The sequence below is a fragment of the Mustelus asterias genome, chromosome 33 (assembly GCF_964213995.1).
Source record: "Mustelus asterias chromosome 33, sMusAst1.hap1.1, whole genome shotgun sequence".
Lineage (NCBI taxonomy): Eukaryota > Metazoa > Chordata > Chondrichthyes > Carcharhiniformes > Triakidae > Mustelus > Mustelus asterias.
Genome location: NC_135833.1, coordinates 1866101 through 1884226, shown reverse-complemented (window position 1 = coordinate 1884226; position 18126 = coordinate 1866101). Strand labels below are relative to the sequence as shown.

Below are 18126 nucleotides of genomic sequence, written 5' to 3'. Positions count from 1 at the left end.
CTCGTCTCCACACCCCGGCGCCCTGTTTGGGCCAATGCACCCTAACCAGCACGTCTTTCAGACTGCGGGAGGAAACCGGAGCACCCGGAGGAAACCCACGCAGACACAGAGGGGGAGAACGTGCAGACTCCGCACAGACGGTGACCCAAAGCCGGAAATCGAACCCGGGTCCTGTGAGGCAGCAGTGCTGACCCACTGTGCCGCCGTGCCGCCCTTAACATTGCAGTGTTAATGTAAGCCTATGTGTGAGATGAATAAATAAACTTTAGAAGTTTTAAGCTATAAACTCCGTTCACTGTGCAAGCCATCGGAACCGCTAATTTGGTGGGGTTTTTTTTTTCTGACTGTAATTACAAGTGGCCATGCACTTACTAAACGATGTGTGTGACACTAGTAGCACGGTAGGGCGGCACGGTAGCACAGTGGTTAGCAGTGCTGCTTCACAGCTCCAGGGTCCCGGGTTCGATTCCCGGCTCGGGTCACTGTCTGTGTGGAGTTTGCACATTCTCCTCGTGTCTGCGTGGGTTTCCTCCGGGTGCTCCGGTTTCCTCCCACAGTCCAAAGATGTGCGGGTTAGGTTGATTGGCCAGGTTAAAAATTGCCCCTTAGAGTCCTGAGATGCGTAGGTTAGTGGGATTAGCGGGTAAATATGTGGGGGTAGGGCCTGGGTGGGATTGTGGTCGGTACAGACTCGATGGGCCGAATGGCCTCCTTCTGCACTGTAGGGTTTCTATGATTTCTATGATTTAAACAAATCCCTCCTTGTTTTCCAGTTGTGATCAGGTTATTCCGAAGAATGAGTAGCACCATGTCGACGGGCACAGATTACGACAGCATTGAGATCCAGCAGCAATACAATGACATTAACAACCGGTGGGACGCCAACGAGGAGGAATGGGACAACGAGAACAGCTCCGCGCGACTCTTCGAACGCTCGCGTATCAAGGCCTTAGCAGGTAGGCAGAAAATACTGATAGGCTAAGACCCAGGCGGGAAAGGAAAATTAAAAAAAATCTCCTGCTGAATGGCGGCCTCAGTGGAAAAGGACAAATCTCCTCTTTCTTAGAAACCAAGGAGGTAGGATTGAATTCAATGTTTGTTTTTACTGTGTCGGGGGGGTGGCCTTTTGGCTCGCTTTCCTATCCTGAAAATGTCGCTCTTCGCTGAGGGTCACCGTGCCATTTCCTCTCCAGTCTGTTGCCAAGTAGCCATCCTTCTTGGGCGGACCTCTGATGCGGAGATGCCGGCGTTGGAATGAGGTGGGCGCAGTAAGAAGTATCGCAACTCACACTCGCCTGATGAAGGAGCAGCGCTCCGAAAGCTCGCGATACCGGTTGGACTTTAACTCTGGTGAACCTAGACAGTGTTGGGTGCTCTTTGGCCGTGCTGGGACATTGCAGTGCACCCTGAACTCATTGTCACTCAATCGCGACATGGAAAGTTCTGGCCTGGTTATCCATCTCCTTGGTCCCGAACATCAGGGCCAAATGTTGGACCCCATTATCTCGGCTAGAAACAGAGACAAACTATTTAATTGAGACCCGGGGTGTTCACATCGCCTCCTCTTGCCGAGGAGGCCGTGTGGATTTCCCTATTGCCCTGCACCCGCGCACCTACTCGAAACAAGTCCTGTTAAAATAGGGTCTATTAAGAATGGTCACCTGGAGAGGAAAAGGTAAACTCGCCACGGTCCCAGAGGACCGTAGGCCTCTCTCGCCTTTGAAGGGGAGAGCTGACTGGTGGCGATTTGATCAGAGGGTCACCTCACCTCAGGGGCAAGGTTGAGAAGGACCTTGGCCAGTACGGGAATTGAACGCGCGCTGTTCGCGTCTATCAGGTGTCCTCTGGTATACTGCCTTGGTGGGAAGTCAGTTAGCTCACAGAATTCCTACAGAGCAGAAGGAGGCCATTTGGCCCATGGAGTCTGTGCCAACCACAATCCCACCCAGGCCCTATTCCCATAACCTCACATATTTACCCTGCTGATCCCCCTGATACTAGGATCAATTTAGACTGGCCAATCCACCTAACCCGCACATCTTTGGACACGAAGGGGCAATTTAGCATGGCCAATCCACCTAACCCGCACATCTTTGGACGCTAAGGGGCAATTTAACACTAAGGGGCAATTTACCATGTCCAAACCCCCTAACCTGCACATCTTTCAATTACTAAGGGGCAATTTCGCATTTTGGACACGAAGGGGAAATTTACCAGCTGTCCAACCCAACTCGGTGGCACGGTGGCACAGTGGGTTAGCACTGCTGCCTCGCAGCGCCAGGGACCCGGGTTCGATTCCTGGCCTCGGGTGACTGTGTGGAGTTTGCACGTTCTCCCCCCGTGTCTGCGTGGGTTTCTTCCGGGTGCTCCGGTTTCCTCTCACAGTCCAAAGATGTGCAGGTTAAGTGGATTGGCCATGCTAAATTGCCCCTTAATGTCCAAAGATGTGCAGGTTAAGTGGATTGGCCATGCTAAATTGCCCCTCAGTGTCCAAAGATGTGCAGGTTAGGTGGATTGGCCATGCTAAATTGCCCCTTAGTGTCCAAAGATGTGTAGGTTAGGTGGATTGGCCATGCTAAAGTGCCCCTTCGTGTCCAAAGATGTGCAGGTTAGGTGGATTGGCCATGCTAAATTGCCCCTTAGTGTCCAAAGATGTGTAGGTTAGGTGGATTGGCCATGCTAAAGTGCCCCTTCGTGTCCAAAGATGTGCAGGTTAGGTGGATTGGCCATGCTAAATTGTCCCTCAGTGTCCAAAGATGTGCAGGTTAGGTGGATTGGCCATGCTAAATTGTCCCTCAGTGTCCAAAGGTGTGCAGGTTAGATGGATTGGCCATGCTAAATTGCCCCTTAGTGTCATGGGAATTGGCAGGATAAATATGTGGGGTTACGGGGATAGGGCCTGGGTGGGATTGTGGTCAGTGCAGACTCGATGGGCTGAATGGCCTCCTTCTGCACTGTAGGGATACTATGAGCTCAGTGACTCCCCCACCCGGGCAGTATACCAGAGGACACCTGAGACAAAATGCAGGATGGAAGAGGGGATTGAAAATCAATTAATGTCAAGCATTGTGACAATTCTGTTGTGTGCTACCGTCACCTGGATTTTCTGTTGTTTTATTTTTTTACTTCCAATTACTGACAAGCAAAGTTGGTATTGCTGTCGATATTAACATTGTTCCAGCATGATATTATATATATTAAAAAAACGTGGACTTGTTCCAATAACATTGCGGTAGACATCTTGTTGAAGTGTGTCCAAACTGTACATGTCCTCTGCGGTTCCTCTCTTGAATGAAGAGTCTGGCTTGGACGCCCACAGAACTGACCGTTCGTATTGTCGTGGTTGGTGCTTGGGGGCCACTTCTGCACCTTCGGCCTTCGTCTGGACACGCGAAGGTTGTAAGTTTGTCATGGATGGTTTTTACACCAGGTTGGATCAAATCTCAGTGCTTTCCCTCACCTGGACAGGTCAATCGCAGGGGTTTCCCAAGTGAGGTGGTGTACAACGCAGAGGTTTTGAAGGCTCTTCTTTCAGTAGGGCGCCTTTACATCCTTTGTACTGGCTGCCTTGAAGTTATTTTCCCCTGAGGCCGTTCATCATGGAAGATCTGCATGCCATTCCGGAGATGGCGGGACTGATGTACGAGGAGAGGTTGACTCGGTTAGGATTGTTTTCGCTGGAGTTCAGACCAATGCGGAGGGGGGGATCTCATAAAATTCTAACAGGACCAGACAGGGTAGATGCAGGGAGGCTGTTCCCGATGGTGGGGGGAGTCCAGAACCAGGGGGTCACAGTCTGAGGAATCGGGGCGGACCATTTAGGACGGAGGTGAGGAGACATTTCTTCACCCGGTGAGGCTGTGGAATTCATTCCCACAGGAAGTAGTTGATGCCAAAACATTGAATGTATTCCAGAGGCGGCTGGATATAGCACTTGGGGCGAATGGGACCAAAGGTTATGGGGAGAAAGCAGGATTAGGCTATTGAGTTGGACGATCAGCCATGATGGTGATGAATGGGGGAGCAGGCTCGAAGGGCCGAATGGCCTCCTCCTGCTCCTATCTTCTATGTTTCTATGTTGATTGTTGTGACTATCCATCAGGGATGCGTGGCCGGCCCATCGAAGTTGAATTAAATATCTGTGCATGAAACATGAGGCTGAGACCAGAAGAGGTCTCTGAGCTCTGTGGGAAACACTGTGTGAATCTGCAAAGATACCCAATACTTTACTCATATGGGATGCCTCGGATAATCATGTGGTGGAGTTGCCGGCATTGCACTGGGGTGGGCACAGTAAGAAGTCTCACAACACCAGGTTAAAGTCCAACAGGTTTATTTGGAATCACGAGCTTTCGGAGCGCTGCCCCTTCATCAGGTGAGTGGAGAGGTGGGTTTCACAATCACGGCAGTCAAGGGCGTTCAGCCTCCGATCTTCGGGTAAGCGTTCTCCAAGGCGGCCTTCGAGACACTCGACAGTGCAGAATCGCTGAGCAGAAACTGATAGCCAAGTTCCGCACACATGAGGACGGCCCCAACCAGGATCTTGGGTTCATGTCACACGACATGTAAGCCCCACCATTTGTCCTGAGCTTGCAAAATTCTACTAACTGTCCTGGCTTGAGACAATTCTCACCTCTTTAACCTGTGATTATCCCTCTCTCCACTCGCACTGTCTGTACCTGTAAAGACTTGATTACCTGTAAAGACTCGCATTCCAACCGTTATCTTGCAATTGTGTCTCTGTCTATATCTGCCGTGTTTGTGAAACCCAACTCTCCACTCACCTGATGAAGGAGCAGCGCTCCGAAAGCTCGTGATTCCAAATAAACCTGTTGGACTTTAACCTGGCGTTGTGAGACTTCTTACTATGCCCTTCATCAGGTGAGTGAGACTTACATCAGACTCACTGATGAAGGAGCAGCGCTCCGAAAGCTCGTGATTCCAGATGAACCTGTCGGACTTTAACCTGGCGTTGTGAGACTTCTTACTATGGGTAATTAGATCTTACTGACATCTTTTTCATGACCCCCCCTTTTAGCCCACCTTAATCCTTGCTAAAGTTTCTTTCTACTTTCCTTGTATTCCACACTTGCTTCGTGTGTTCCCAGCCTCCTGGCTTTGACAAGTGCTTCCTTTTTCTCTCTGACTCGGCTCACAATATCTCTCGTTATCCAAGGTTCCCAAAACTTGCCAAACTTATCCTTCATCCTTACAGGAATGTGCCGATCCTGAATCCCGATCAACTTACACTTGAAAGCCTCCCACATGCCAGATGTTGATTTCCCCCCAAACATCTGCCCCCAATCTGCATTCTTCGGTTCCTGCCTAATATTGTTGTAATTAGCCTTCCCCCAATTTAGCACCTTCACTTGAGGGGCACGGACAGAGTGGATAGTCAGAAGCTTTTTCCCAGGGTGGAAGAGTCAATTACTAGGGGGGCACAGGTTTAAGGTGCGGGGGGGCAAGGTTTAAAGGAGATGTACGAGGCAGATTTTTTACACAGAGGGTGGTGGGTGCCTGGAACTCGTTGCCGGGGGAGGTAGTGGAAGTGGATACGATAGTGTCTTTTAAGGGGCGTCTTGACAAATACATGAATAGGATGGGAATAGAGGGATACGGTCCCCGGAAGGGTAGGGGGTTTTAGTTCAGTCGGGCAGCATGGTCGGTGCAGGCTTGGAGGGGCCGAAGGGCCTGTTCCTGTGCTATAATTTTCTTTGTTCTTTATTCTCTGCTGGAATGCACTGCTGTTTCTTCGATTGGTTTCTCTCCTTTCTTCCAATACATCTCTCTGCTAAACAGTTAGATGCCAGGTTTGCGTTTGTACCTGACTCTTGGATGCTCAATCCACAGTCATGCCCTATCTACTAAACCTTGGCAACTGATGTTAAAACCTGAGCTTTGCCTGGTCTGTATGTATCAAGTGCTCACCACTCACTGGGCTACTCAAGAGACTCCTGCGTTTGTTTGAGGGTCAAATGTCTCTCATGACTGATCACATTGCGCACAGTTCTGGTCCCCTTACTTGAGGGAAGATGTAGTGGCATTGGAGGCCGTTCAGAGGAGGTTCACTAGATTGATTCCAGAGATGAGGGGTTTGTCGTGTGAAGAGAGATTGAACAGTTTAGGCCGACACTCTCTGGGATTTAGAAGAATGAGGGGAGATCAAATTGAGGTGATAAAAAGGTCTGGATAAAGTAGACGTGGAGCGGATGGTTCCTCTTGTGGGACATTCTAGGACGAGAGGTCATAGTCTTCGGATAAGGGGGAGCAAATTTAAAACAGAGTTGGAGGAGAAACTACTTCTCCCAAAGGGTTTGTGAATCTATGGAATACGCTGCCCTGGTGGATGCTGGGACAGTGAGTAAATTTAAGGAGGAGTTAGACAGATTTTTAATTGGGAATGGGGGTTGAAGGGTTACAGGGAGAAGGCAGGAAAATGGGGATGAGGAGCATGTCAGCCATGATCGAATGGCGGAGTGGACTCGATGGGCAGAATGGCCTAATTCTGCTCCGACATCTTATGAACATGGCAATTAATTAGTCAGTTGGTTTTATGAACAGTGTACCTCCCAAATCACTTTGGGAGCATTTATTGAGTGGCAGTGTACAATACCTCTCAACTTTGAGTGCATTTTTCTCTCTAAAAGATCTTGATTTGCTGTAGTTTGTTGTTCTCAGGATGGTTACTCTGTAAATCCTGGCACAGCGCTTTTGAGGGAGAGAGAGAGATTCTGTCATTTGTTTTTGGAGGTAGATTTCCCTTCACCAAAATTCCTTTATTTACAATTCCAACAGCAGTACACAGAGTGCGAGCAGTCAGCAGTCTACCTCTGGGGGTGTCAGAGGAACTGACACTCCCACTTAAGTGCAAGGCAAAGGCTCCCTGACTGCCCCGTCAATTAACTCCTTAATCAGGGAACTCTTTCTTTTTCCCCAACCAAATAAACAAAATCAAATTAACTTAGGGGATCCTTAATCAGGGAGTTCATACTCCAACCGGCCAACCTCAATGGCCTCATTGGAGTCATTACAAACGGAGGTTTCGTCACAGGCAAACATTTACAAATAGAACAAAGAAAAGTACAGCGCAGGAACAGGCCCTTCGGCCCCTCCAAGCCCGTGTTGATCATGATGCCGTAACTAAACTAAAGAAAAAAACCCTTCTGCCCTTACTTGGTTCCTATCCCTCTATTCCCTCCCTATTCATGGACCCATCCAGAAGCCTCTTAAATGTTGCCAATGTGCCTCCTTCCACCACCTCCTCTGGCAGCGCGATCCAGGCACCCACCACTCTCTGCGTGAGAAACTTCCCCCCGCACGTCTCCCTTAAACCTTCCCCCTCTCACCTTGAACCTGTGCCCCCCCCCCCGTGTAATGGACACCTGATTCTGTTTCTTAATTTCTTAGTAATAGAAATAGAACTATATCTTAGTTCTTGCAGCACTTACTTTGAGGTTTGATTTTCTTTTTCATGCCGACTCCCTTTGATATCCTTTGCGAAATAAGCTCCTTTGTGAAGATTTTTCCTCAGAATCCATAGAATCCCTACAGTGCAGAAGGAGGCCATTTGGCCCATCAAGTCTGCACCGATCACTATTCCACCCAGGTCCTATCCCCGTAACCCCATGCATTTACCCTAGCTAGTCCCCCTGACACGATGGGGCAATTTAGCATGGCCAATCCACCTAACCCGCACATCTTTGGACACGAAGGGGCAATTTAGCACGGCCAATCCACCTAACCCGCACATCTTTGGACACTAAAGGGCAATTTAGCATGGCCAATCCACCTAACCCGCACATCTTTGGACACTAAAGGGCAATTTAGCATGGCCAATCCACCTAACCTGACCATCTTTGGACACAAAGGGACAATTTAGCATGACCAATCCACCTAACCTGCACATCTTTGGACACCAAGGGACAATTTAGCATGGCCAATCCACCTAACCCGCACATCTTTGGACACTGAGGGGCAATTTAGCATGGCCAATGCACCTAACCTGCATATCTTTGGACACTAAGGGGCAATTTAGCATGGCCAATCCACCTAGCCCGCAATCTTTGGACACTAAGGGACAATTTAGCATAGCCAATCCACCTAGCCCGCACATCTTTGGACACTAAGGGGCAATTTAGCATGGCCAATCCACCTAACCTGCACATCTTTGGACACTAAGGAGCAACTTTTACAATCTTTACAGATCACAGAATCATAGAAACCCTACAGTGCAGAAAGAGGCCATCTGGCCCATCGGGTCTGCACCGACCACAATCCCACCCAGGCCCTACCCCCATATCCCTACACATTTTACCCGCTAATCCCTCTAACCTACGCATCTCAGGACACTAAGGGGCAATTTTAGCATGGCCAATCAACCTAACCCACACATCTTTGGACCATGGAACGCATTCTTTCTGGTTGTATCACATCTTGGTATGGGCTCCTGCTCTGCCCAAGACCGCAAGGAACTACAAAAGTTTGTGAATGTAGCCCAAACCATCACACAAACCCAGCCTCCCATCCATTGACTCCGTCTACACTTCCCGCTGCCTCGGCAAAGCAGCCAACATAATTCAGGACCCCACGCACCCCGGACATTCTCTCTTCCACCTTCTTCCATCAGGAAAAAGATACAAAAGTCTGAGGTCACGTACCAACCGACTCAAGAACAGCTTCTTCCCTGCTGCTGTCAGACTTTTGAATGGACTTAACTTGCATTAAGTTGATCTTTCTCTACACCCTAGCTATGACTGTAACACTAGATTCTGCACTCTCTCCTTTTCTTCTCTATGAACGGTATGTTTTGTCTGTATAGCGCGCAAGAAACGATGCTTTTCACTGTATGTTAATACATGTGACAACAATGAATCAAATCAACATGGCCAATGCACCCTAACCAGCACGTCTTTCGGACTGTGGGAGGAAACCGGAGCACCCGGAGGGAACCCACGCAGACACAGGGAGAGAAGGCGCAAACTCCGCACAGACAGTGACCCAAGCCAGGAATCGAACCCGGGTCCCTGGCGCTGTGAGGCAGCAGTGCTAACCACTGTGCCACCGTGCCACCCAAATCCCCCTTCTGAGGGGCATTCAGTTTACGTGTGTTTATAAAAAGAAATCATAGAATCCTACAGTGCAGAAGGAGGCCATTCGGCCCATCGTGTCTGCACCGACCACAATCCCACCCAGGCCCTACCCCCACATATTTACCCGCTAATCCCTCTAACCGCCGCATCTCAGAACTCTTAAGGGGCAATTTTTAACCTTGGCCAATCAACCTGACACGCACATCTTTGGACTGTGGGAGGAAACCGGAGCGCCCGGAGGGAAACCCACGCAGTGAAACATTTGTCTGACAGCCTTTGCGTTAGATTGAAGCCAAAAGTGTGCTTTTCCCTTTCCTCTGCCTTATCTACACTCAATGCATAACGAAATGATAATGTGTGTTTTGTCTACGCAAAGAAAAAGAATCGAGAACGGTAATGAGAGGGACATGCAAGTGGAAACACAGCTTCACTGTGACCGATGTAAAACAGACACTTCCCAGTAACCACAGCGCCTCGTCACTATGAACTCCGTACTCTCAAAGGAAACATCTGTGTCTTATTACCAGTCACAGAGGAAAGTGTAACCACCATGGAGCTGTTGATGCGAAAGCAGAGATTCGCTGGAGATGCACAGTAGGTCCCTCAGCCTCAGAAAGGAAAGGCCAATGTTTCAAGTGTGGATGGACCCTCCTTCTCAACTGATTTGATTCGATTTATTGTTGTCACATGTATTAGTGTGCAGTGAAAAGTATTGTTTAAAAGCAAATTACTCCAGGTGCTGGAATCTGAAACCAAAAGAGAAACCGCTGGAAAATCTCAGCAGGTCTGGGCAGCATCTGTAAGGAGAGAAAAGAGCTGACGTTTCCAGTCCAGATGACCCTGCAAGACCAGGCTGATGCGTGGGGAGCAAGCCCCTTTCCCACCCGCCCTGTCCCAAAAATCCGCTTAATATTTGGCTGATATTTCAAATTGATAAGAACAGATTCTTTTTTTTAATTTCAAAAAATATACTTGCATAGAATCCTACAGTGCAGAAGGAGGCCATTCGGCCCATCGAGTCTGCGCCCACCACAATCCCGCCCAGGCCCTATCCCCGTAACCCCACATATTTACCCCAGCTGGTAATTTAGCATGGCCAATCCACCTAACCCCCACATCTTTGGAGTGTGGGAGGAAACCGGAGCACCCGGAGGAAATCCACGCAGACACCGGGGGGGAGAACGTGCAAACTCCACACAGACAGTGACCCAAGCCGGGAATCGAACCCGGGTCCCTGGCGCTGTGAGGCAGCAGCGCTAACCCGCTGTGCCACCCGTGTCCGCCCAAGATAATATGGCTGCAATATCGAGATTCGGATAACGTTGAGCAACAAACTGATATCATGCAATTTTCCCTCACCAGACATAAGAAAGCTTAAAGAATGTTTCTACCCGGGTTCGAACCAGTTACCTTTCGCGTGTTATGCGGACGTGATAACCGCGACCCTACAGAAACAGCCGTATTCATAAATACTCTGAAATAAACCATTGCAGAAACGGCATTTCCAATAATTACAAACAGTACCAAAAAACAGCCATATTTACAATACTTTACTCTGTTCCAAGACATTACATTTATGACAGTTCAGTGTTCTTCAACATAAACGACATACATTCATCACATTTCACTGTGTGCTGTTGTTTTTACAGAGTTGAACACAGTTACGCAGTCCGGGGTTTTTTACAGTTACTGGCCCCCTCGGTCTGCCTTGGTTGAAAGGGGTCGTCTGGACTCGAAACGTCAGCTCTTTTCTCCCCTTACAGATGCTGCCCAGACCTGCTGAGATTTTCCAGCATTTTCTCTTTTGGTGGGAAAAGTATTGTTTCTTGCGCGCCATACAGACAAAGCATACCATTCATAGGCGGCACGGTGGCACAGCGGTTAACCCTGCTGCCTCACAGCGCCAGGGACCCGGGGTTCAATTCCGGCCTCGGGTCACTGCCTGCGTGGAGTTTGCACCTTCTCCCTGCGCCTGCGTGGGTTTCCTCCGGGCGCTCTGGTTTCCTCCCACAGTCCGAAAGACGTGCGGGTTAGGGTGCATTGGCCGTGCTAAATTGACCCTAGTGTCAGGGGGATTAGCAGGGTAAACGTGTGGGGTTACGGGAATAGGGCCTGGGTGGGATTGTGGTTGGTGTAGACTCGATGGGCCGAATGGCCTCCTCCTGCACTGTAGAGATTCTATGATTCATAGAGAAGGAAAGGAGAGAGTGCAGAATGTAGTGTTACAGTCATAGCTAGGGTGTAGAGAAAGATCAACTTAATGCGAGGTAGATCCATTCAAAAGTCTGACAGCAGCAGGGAAGAAGCTGTTCTTGAGTCGGTTGGTACGTGACCTCAGATAGACATGACAGATAGACTGGGACTTTTTTCCCTGGAGCGTAGGAGGCTTAGGGATGATCTTATAGAGATCTATAAAATAATGAGGGGCGTAGATCAGCTAGATAGTCAAATGTTTTCCCAAAGGTCGAGGAGTCTAAAACTAGAGGGTGTAGGTTTACGGTGAGAGGGGAGAGATACAAAAGTGTCCAGAGGGGCAATTTTTTCACTCAGAGGGTGGTGAGTGTCTGGAACAAGCTGTCAGAGGTAGTAGTAGAGGTGGGTACAATTTTATCTTTAAAAAGCGTTGAGACGGTTGCCTGGGTAAGATGGGTGCAGAGGGATACGGGCCAAACGTGGGCAATTGGGACTAGCTTAGTGGGGTTTTTTTTGTTAAAAAAGGGCCTGTTTCCATGCTGTAAACCTCTATGACTCGAAGTGCCTGGTTCATCGACAGTACCTGGGCCAACACAGATTAAATATACTTCCGGAAAGGACAGAAAAATGTTTGCAAAGTTTGAAAGCCATCCGATTGTGGTTTCTGCAGTGATGGCTTTGATGACAGGCGGCCCAATTGAAGTAACTTGACAACCCGCCCAACTGAGATCAACTCATTAGACGGAATCAGACCTCATTTGTAACGAGAACACTGCCTTCCTTCAGTCCGTAGCAGAGGAACTTATCCGGTGGATTTCTAAGACAAAGAACCTCCCTCTATGAATTAGCTGTTCAGAATCCTAATGTTGGCTGGTTTTAACAATCGCAGCGAATGATCTGCCTTGCCTGAATCCTACCTTGCTTCTAAGTTTAGTCATTCGTTGCAAGTAAGGCTCACATTAACACTGCAATGAAGTTACTGTGAAAAGCCCCCTAGTCACAAAACTCCAGTGCCTGTTCGGGTTACACTGAGGGAGAATTTAGCATGGCCCATGCAACGAAAAAAAGTTTAAAGTTTATTTATTATTGTCACAAGTAGGCTTACATTAACACTGCAATGAAGCTACTGTGAAAAGCCCCCTAGTCGCCACACTCCGGTCCCTGTCCGGGTTACACTGAGGGAGAATTTAGCACGGCCAATGCACCCTAACCACCCTAACGTCTTTCGGACTGTGGGAGGAAACCGGAGCACCCGGAGGAAACCTGCACAGAGAACATGCAAACTCCACACAGGCAGTGACCCAAGCCGGGAGTCGAACCCGGGTCCCGGGCGCTGTGAGGCAGCAGTGCTAACCCACTGTGCCACCATGCCGCCCACAACTTTGGAGCGTGGGAGGAAACTCTATGACTCTATGACCTAATCAGCACATCTTTTGGACTGTGAGAGGAAACCGGAGCACCCGGAGGAAACTCACGCAGACACGGGGGGAGAACGTGCAAACTCCACACAGACAGCGACCCAATGCCTGGAATCGACCACAAAGACAATGACCCAAGCCGGGAATTGAACCCGGGTCCCTGGCGCTGTGAGGCAGCAGTGCTAACCCACTGTGCCCCTTATCTTTTGTAACACATTCCTCAGAACACGACCACCAATTTTAGAGGAGATCTTATTTCTCAAAGAGATCATTCATTCTTTTGTTGACTTTATACATTATCGCATTCCCTGATAATAATAACATGGCTAAACTCTGGCTGTCGCCACCAGTATAAACTAATCTTTTCATTTCCAGTAATCCATACCTAAGCATTAGTGAATTGATATATTTTGGTGGAGTGTAGGATTAATTCATATTGAGCTCTGCGACATTTGTTGCCACCTTAAAATAGAGTACATTTGAAACAAGATACTGAGAAAAGAATTTCAATAAAGACTGAATTCAAGCCCTGCACATACAACAGAATCATTATTTGCACGGTCGTGTTATCACATGTGCTAACATATGATTTACTGAACAATAATTTATTTCTCTCGCCCTGATTTTATTCCATTGCTCGGGGCGGCGCGGTGGCACAGTGGGTTAGCACAGCTACCTCACAGCGCCAGGGACCCCAGCTTCGATTCCCGACCTTGGGTCACTGTCTGTGCGGAGTCTGCATGTTCTCCCCCCCGTGTCTGCATGGGTTTCTCCCGGGTGCTCCGGTTTCCTCATACAGTAAAAAGATGTGTTAAGCTGTGCAGGTTAGGTGGATTGGCCGTGCTAAATTGCCGCTTAGTGTCCAAAGATGTGCAGGTTAGGTTGATTGGCCATGCTAAATTGTCCCTTAGTGTCCTAAAGATGTGTAGGTTAGGTGGATTGGCCATGCTAAATTGCCGCTTAGTGTCCAAAGATGTGCCGGTTAGTTTGATTGACCATGTTAAATTGCCCCTTCGTGTCCAATGATATGCGGGTTGGGTGGATTGGCCATGCTAAATTGCCCCTTAGTGTCCAAAGATATGCGGGTTGGGTGGATTGGCCATGCTAAATTGCCCCTTAGTGTCCAAAGATGTGCAGGTTAGTTTGATTGGCCATGCTAAATTGTCCCTTAGTGTCCAAAGATATGCGGGTTGGGTGGATTGGCCATGCTAAATTGCCCCTTAGTGTCCAAAGATGTGTAGGTTAGGTGGATTGGCCATGCTAAATTGCCCCTTAGTGTCCAAAGATGTGCGGGTTAGTTTGATTGGCCATGCTAAATTGGCCCTTAGTGTCCAAAGATGTGTAGGTTAGGTGGATTGGCCATGCTAAATTGTCCCTTAGTGTCCAAAGATATGCGGGTTGGGTGGATTGGCCATGCTAAATTGCCCCTTAGTGTCCAAAGATGTACGGGTTAGGTGGATTGGCCATGTTAAATTGCCCCTTAGTGTCCAAAGATGTGTAGGTTGGGTAGATTGGCCATGCTAAATTGCCCCTTAGTGTCCAAAGATGTGTAGGTTAGGTAGATTGGCCATGCTAAATTGCCCCTTAGTGTCCAAAGACGTGCAGGTTTGGTGGATTGGCCATGCTAAATTGCCCCTTAGTGTCCAAAGATGTGCAGGTTAGGTGGATTGGCCATGCTAAATTGCCCCTTAGAGTCAGGGGGACTAGCTAGGGTAAATACGTGGGGTTATGGGATAGGGCCTGGGTGGGATTGTGGTCGGTGCAGTCTCGATGGGCCGAATGGCCTCCTTCTGCACTGTCGGGATTTTATGACTTGGTCACAGGACAAGAGCGTGACTGCCAAGTTTAGCATCTATTGTCCATCCCTCTTTGCCCTTGAGAATGTAGTGGTCAGCTGGCTTCCTGCAGTCCGTGTGGTCCGGCTAGATTTTCTTTTCCTTCAACTGAATTTGCTGGAGATCTGAAACAAATAATGTGAAGTGCTGGAAAAACTCAGCGGGTCTGGCAGCATGTGTGAAGAGAGAATGCTCCTGCAGTGGCTAGGCGGTGGGGTGAGAACTCAGCAGAAATTGGATTCGTGCCAGTGGGATCTTCCGCTCCTGCCTCCTGTGGCGGGTCGCGATTCCCACCAGAGGCCAACATTAAACCGCTTTGAAGGCCCTTCTGGAACTAGAGATAAACATGTCAGGGGCGATTCTCCCGGGACACTCAAGCAGAGGCTCTGTGTACCGGGCTCCCCGCTGGGCGCCACGGACTTCACGAGTTCCAGAAATCGGCGCGGAGCTGTGCAAATTGTGGTAATGAGGATCACCGTACAATTAGAAAGAAAGAAACCCTACAGTACAGAAAGAGGCCATTCGGCCCATCGAGTCTGCACCGACCACAATCCCACCCAGGCCCTACCCCTATATCCCTACATATTTACCCACTAATCCCTCTAACCTACGCATCTCAGGACACTAAGGGCAATTTTTAGTGTGGCCAATTAACCTAACCCGCATATCTTTGGACTGTGGGAGGAAACCGGAGCACCCGGAGGAAACCCACGCAGACACGAGGAGAATGTGCAAACTCCACACAATTAGCGGGCCTGGGACTGAAGTCTCCCGAGTCCATTAGCGTCCCCCCGCCCCCCCCCCCCCCGTGCCAGGAATGTTGCACTCCAGCGGGGTTCACAATAGCTCCCCCACTAACGGGGAGCTGGCTGCCCGACCCTGCTGGAGTGAAGTGTGGGGGGGGGGGGGGGGGGGGGGGGGCGGTGGTGGCCATGGAAGCCACCCAGAGGATCGGGGGTAAGGGTTGAGGGGGGGGGGGGGGGGGGAGGGGGAAGTCCCCTTGGGCATGACAGTTTGACAGTCCCCAAGGGGCAAAGTGGCAATGCCCAAGGGGGAACCTTGGCACTGCCCACCGGGCATTGGGCAGTGCCAAGTGGGTGGGGCCTAATGGGGGCGTGTGGCCTAAGGGGGTGTGGCCCAAGTGGGTGGGGCCTCATGTGGGGGGAGATTGGTGGGGGTGGCGGGGGGGTGGGGGAGGGGGGATCCCGCTGCCACTCTGTATTCAGCAGTGGCAGAGGGAGGGAGGCCCAGCGATTAGGGCTGGCCATTCGGGTGGGGAGGGGGAGTCAGCCTACCCGGGGGGTTGGGGTGGGTGTCCGGGGGGGCCAGCGATTGGGACGTTGGTGTTGTCTGTATACCAGTGTGCGGGTTTGCGGGGCTGGCCAGAGATCGGGAGGCTGGCACTGTGGGGCCATTGTGCATGTGCCAATCTCGAACGCATGCGCAATGGCCCGCTCAGCGCTGTACTGCCGTACTCTCCAGCGGGAATAGCACCCCCCACGCTCTCTCCTCCCCCTCCCCCCCCACCTCGCCTCCCACCCCAATGCAGCTTTCTGGACTAATTCACGCTCGGGCACTCTGCAGTGCACAGAGTGCGGGAGATTCATTCTGAAACAGGAAAACAGCAGGGTTTACTCCAGTTTTGCTTTTAGTTATATCCAATCAAAGTCTCTACCAGCGAGATATCCCAGATCCAGCTGAGAAGACAGGCCACCCATTTCCTGTCCTGGGCTTGATCTACAATGATCCAAGCTGATAGGAGCAGGCATTGCACCCTCTCCAGTGCTTGATCTCATTTTGCATCTTAGCCAAAAGGCGTGGGTGCTCCTCCAGTTTTTACGCGAATTCGACACTTGGGAATTTTTTTGGGGACAATCCCACCCATCCTGGATAGAGTGGATGTGAGGAAGATGTTTCCATCAGTGGGAGAGACTAGGGTACGAGGGCAGGGCCTCAGAGTAAAGGGACGAACCTTGAGAACCGAGATGAGGAGGAATTTCTTCAGCCAGAGAGTGGTGAGCCTGTGGAATTTGTTGCCACAGAGGAGGCCGGGTCAATGAGTGTGTTTCAGACTGAGATTGGTGGGTTCGTGATTGGTAAAAGGACCAAAGGTTACGGGGAAAATGGGGTTGAGAAACTTGATGTGGAGATGCCGGCGCTGGACTGGGGTAAACACAGTAACAGTTTTAACAACACCTTGTAACTTGATATTGTGTCTCTGTATGCCCTGTTTGAGAGCAGATTTCCACTCCATCTGACGAAGGAGCAGCGCTCCGAAAGCTAATGGCGTTTGCTACCAAATAAACCTGTTGGACTTTAACCTGGTGTTGTTAAAACCGTTACTACGTTGAGAAACTTACCAGCCATGATTGAATGGCGGAGCAGACTCGATGGGCCGAATGGCCTACTGGGGGGCGGCAATGGCCCAGTGGTATTATCACCAATTAATCCAGAAACTCAGCGAATGTTCTGGGGGACCCGGGTTCGAATCCCGCCCACGGCAGATGGTGGAATTTAAATTTGATAAAAAAATATCTGGAATTAAGAATCTACTGATGACCCATTGTCGGAAAAACCCATCTGGTTCCCTTTAGGGAAGGAAATCTGCCGTCCTTACCCCGGTCTGGCCTACATGTGACTCCAGAGCCACAGCAATGTGGTTGACTCTTAACTGCCCTCCAAGGGGCAACTAGGGATGGGCAATAAATGCTGGCCCAGCCAGTGACGCCCATGTCCCACAAATGAATAAAAAAATAAGTGTACTTTTCTTTATTAAGCACATCATCACATCAGCTGTAGGAGGAGAGGGAGAAGGGCTGGCTTACTGTAGACAGGGAGAGAGAGAGAAAGACATTGGTTGGCTGATAGGTTGTTAGAATCCACCAGAACAACCTTCTAATTGACAACTCACAAGATGACTTGCTGCTTTCCCTGCAGGGGCAGTGAGCGAGCAGACACTCACTGCTGTGTTAATCGCTTGCTAATTTCCCCCCTCAGAGAGCTGCAGGAGATGGTCTGTCGTCTGCCGAACAGGCCTCGCTAGCTATCTCCGTTTGCTGTGATTGATGCAGTGATCGAATCTCAAATTTTAAATATTATAGACCCGCTTTTCCTGCCATTTGTTTCACGTAACTTGTAGCCAGATTCTCATTCCCACTCGTTTCAAGTCTGTTTTATTGTTTGGCTGCTAACACAAAGATGCACGGGACTTCCCCGGAGCAACAAGGGGCGGCACGGTGGCACAGTGGGTTTAGCACTGCTGCCTCACGGCACCAGGGACCCGGGTTCGGTTCCCGGTTTTGGCTCACTGTCTGTGCGGAGTTTGCACCTTCTCCCCCCTCCCCCCTGTCTGCGTGGGTTTCCTCCGGGTGCTCCGGTTTCCTCCCACACTCCAAAGATGTGCAGGTTACGTGGATTAGCCACGATAAATTGCCCCTTAGTGTCCAAAGATGTATGGGTTAGGTGGATTGGCCGTGCTAAATTGCCCCTTAGTGTCCAAAGATGTGCGGGTTAGGTGGATTGGCCATGCTAAAATTGTCCCTTGGTGTCCAAAGATGTGTGGGTTAGGTGGATTGGCCATGCTAAATTGCC

The 18126-nt window shown here is 49.9% G+C and overlaps 1 protein-coding gene across 2 annotated transcripts in view; it reads left to right on the top strand.

The window, feature by feature from the left end:
• The first annotated feature begins 796 nt into the window (after positions 1-796).
• Positions 797-18126, top strand: part of sptbn2 (spectrin, beta, non-erythrocytic 2) — a 249750-nt gene continuing 232420 nt past the window's right edge. For both annotated transcript variants that reach the window (XM_078200926.1, XM_078200925.1), the window contains exon 1: positions 797-956. In XM_078200926.1, coding sequence (XP_078057052.1) covers positions 797-956 — 160 coding nt within the window. The remainder of the gene's footprint in view (positions 957-18126) is intronic.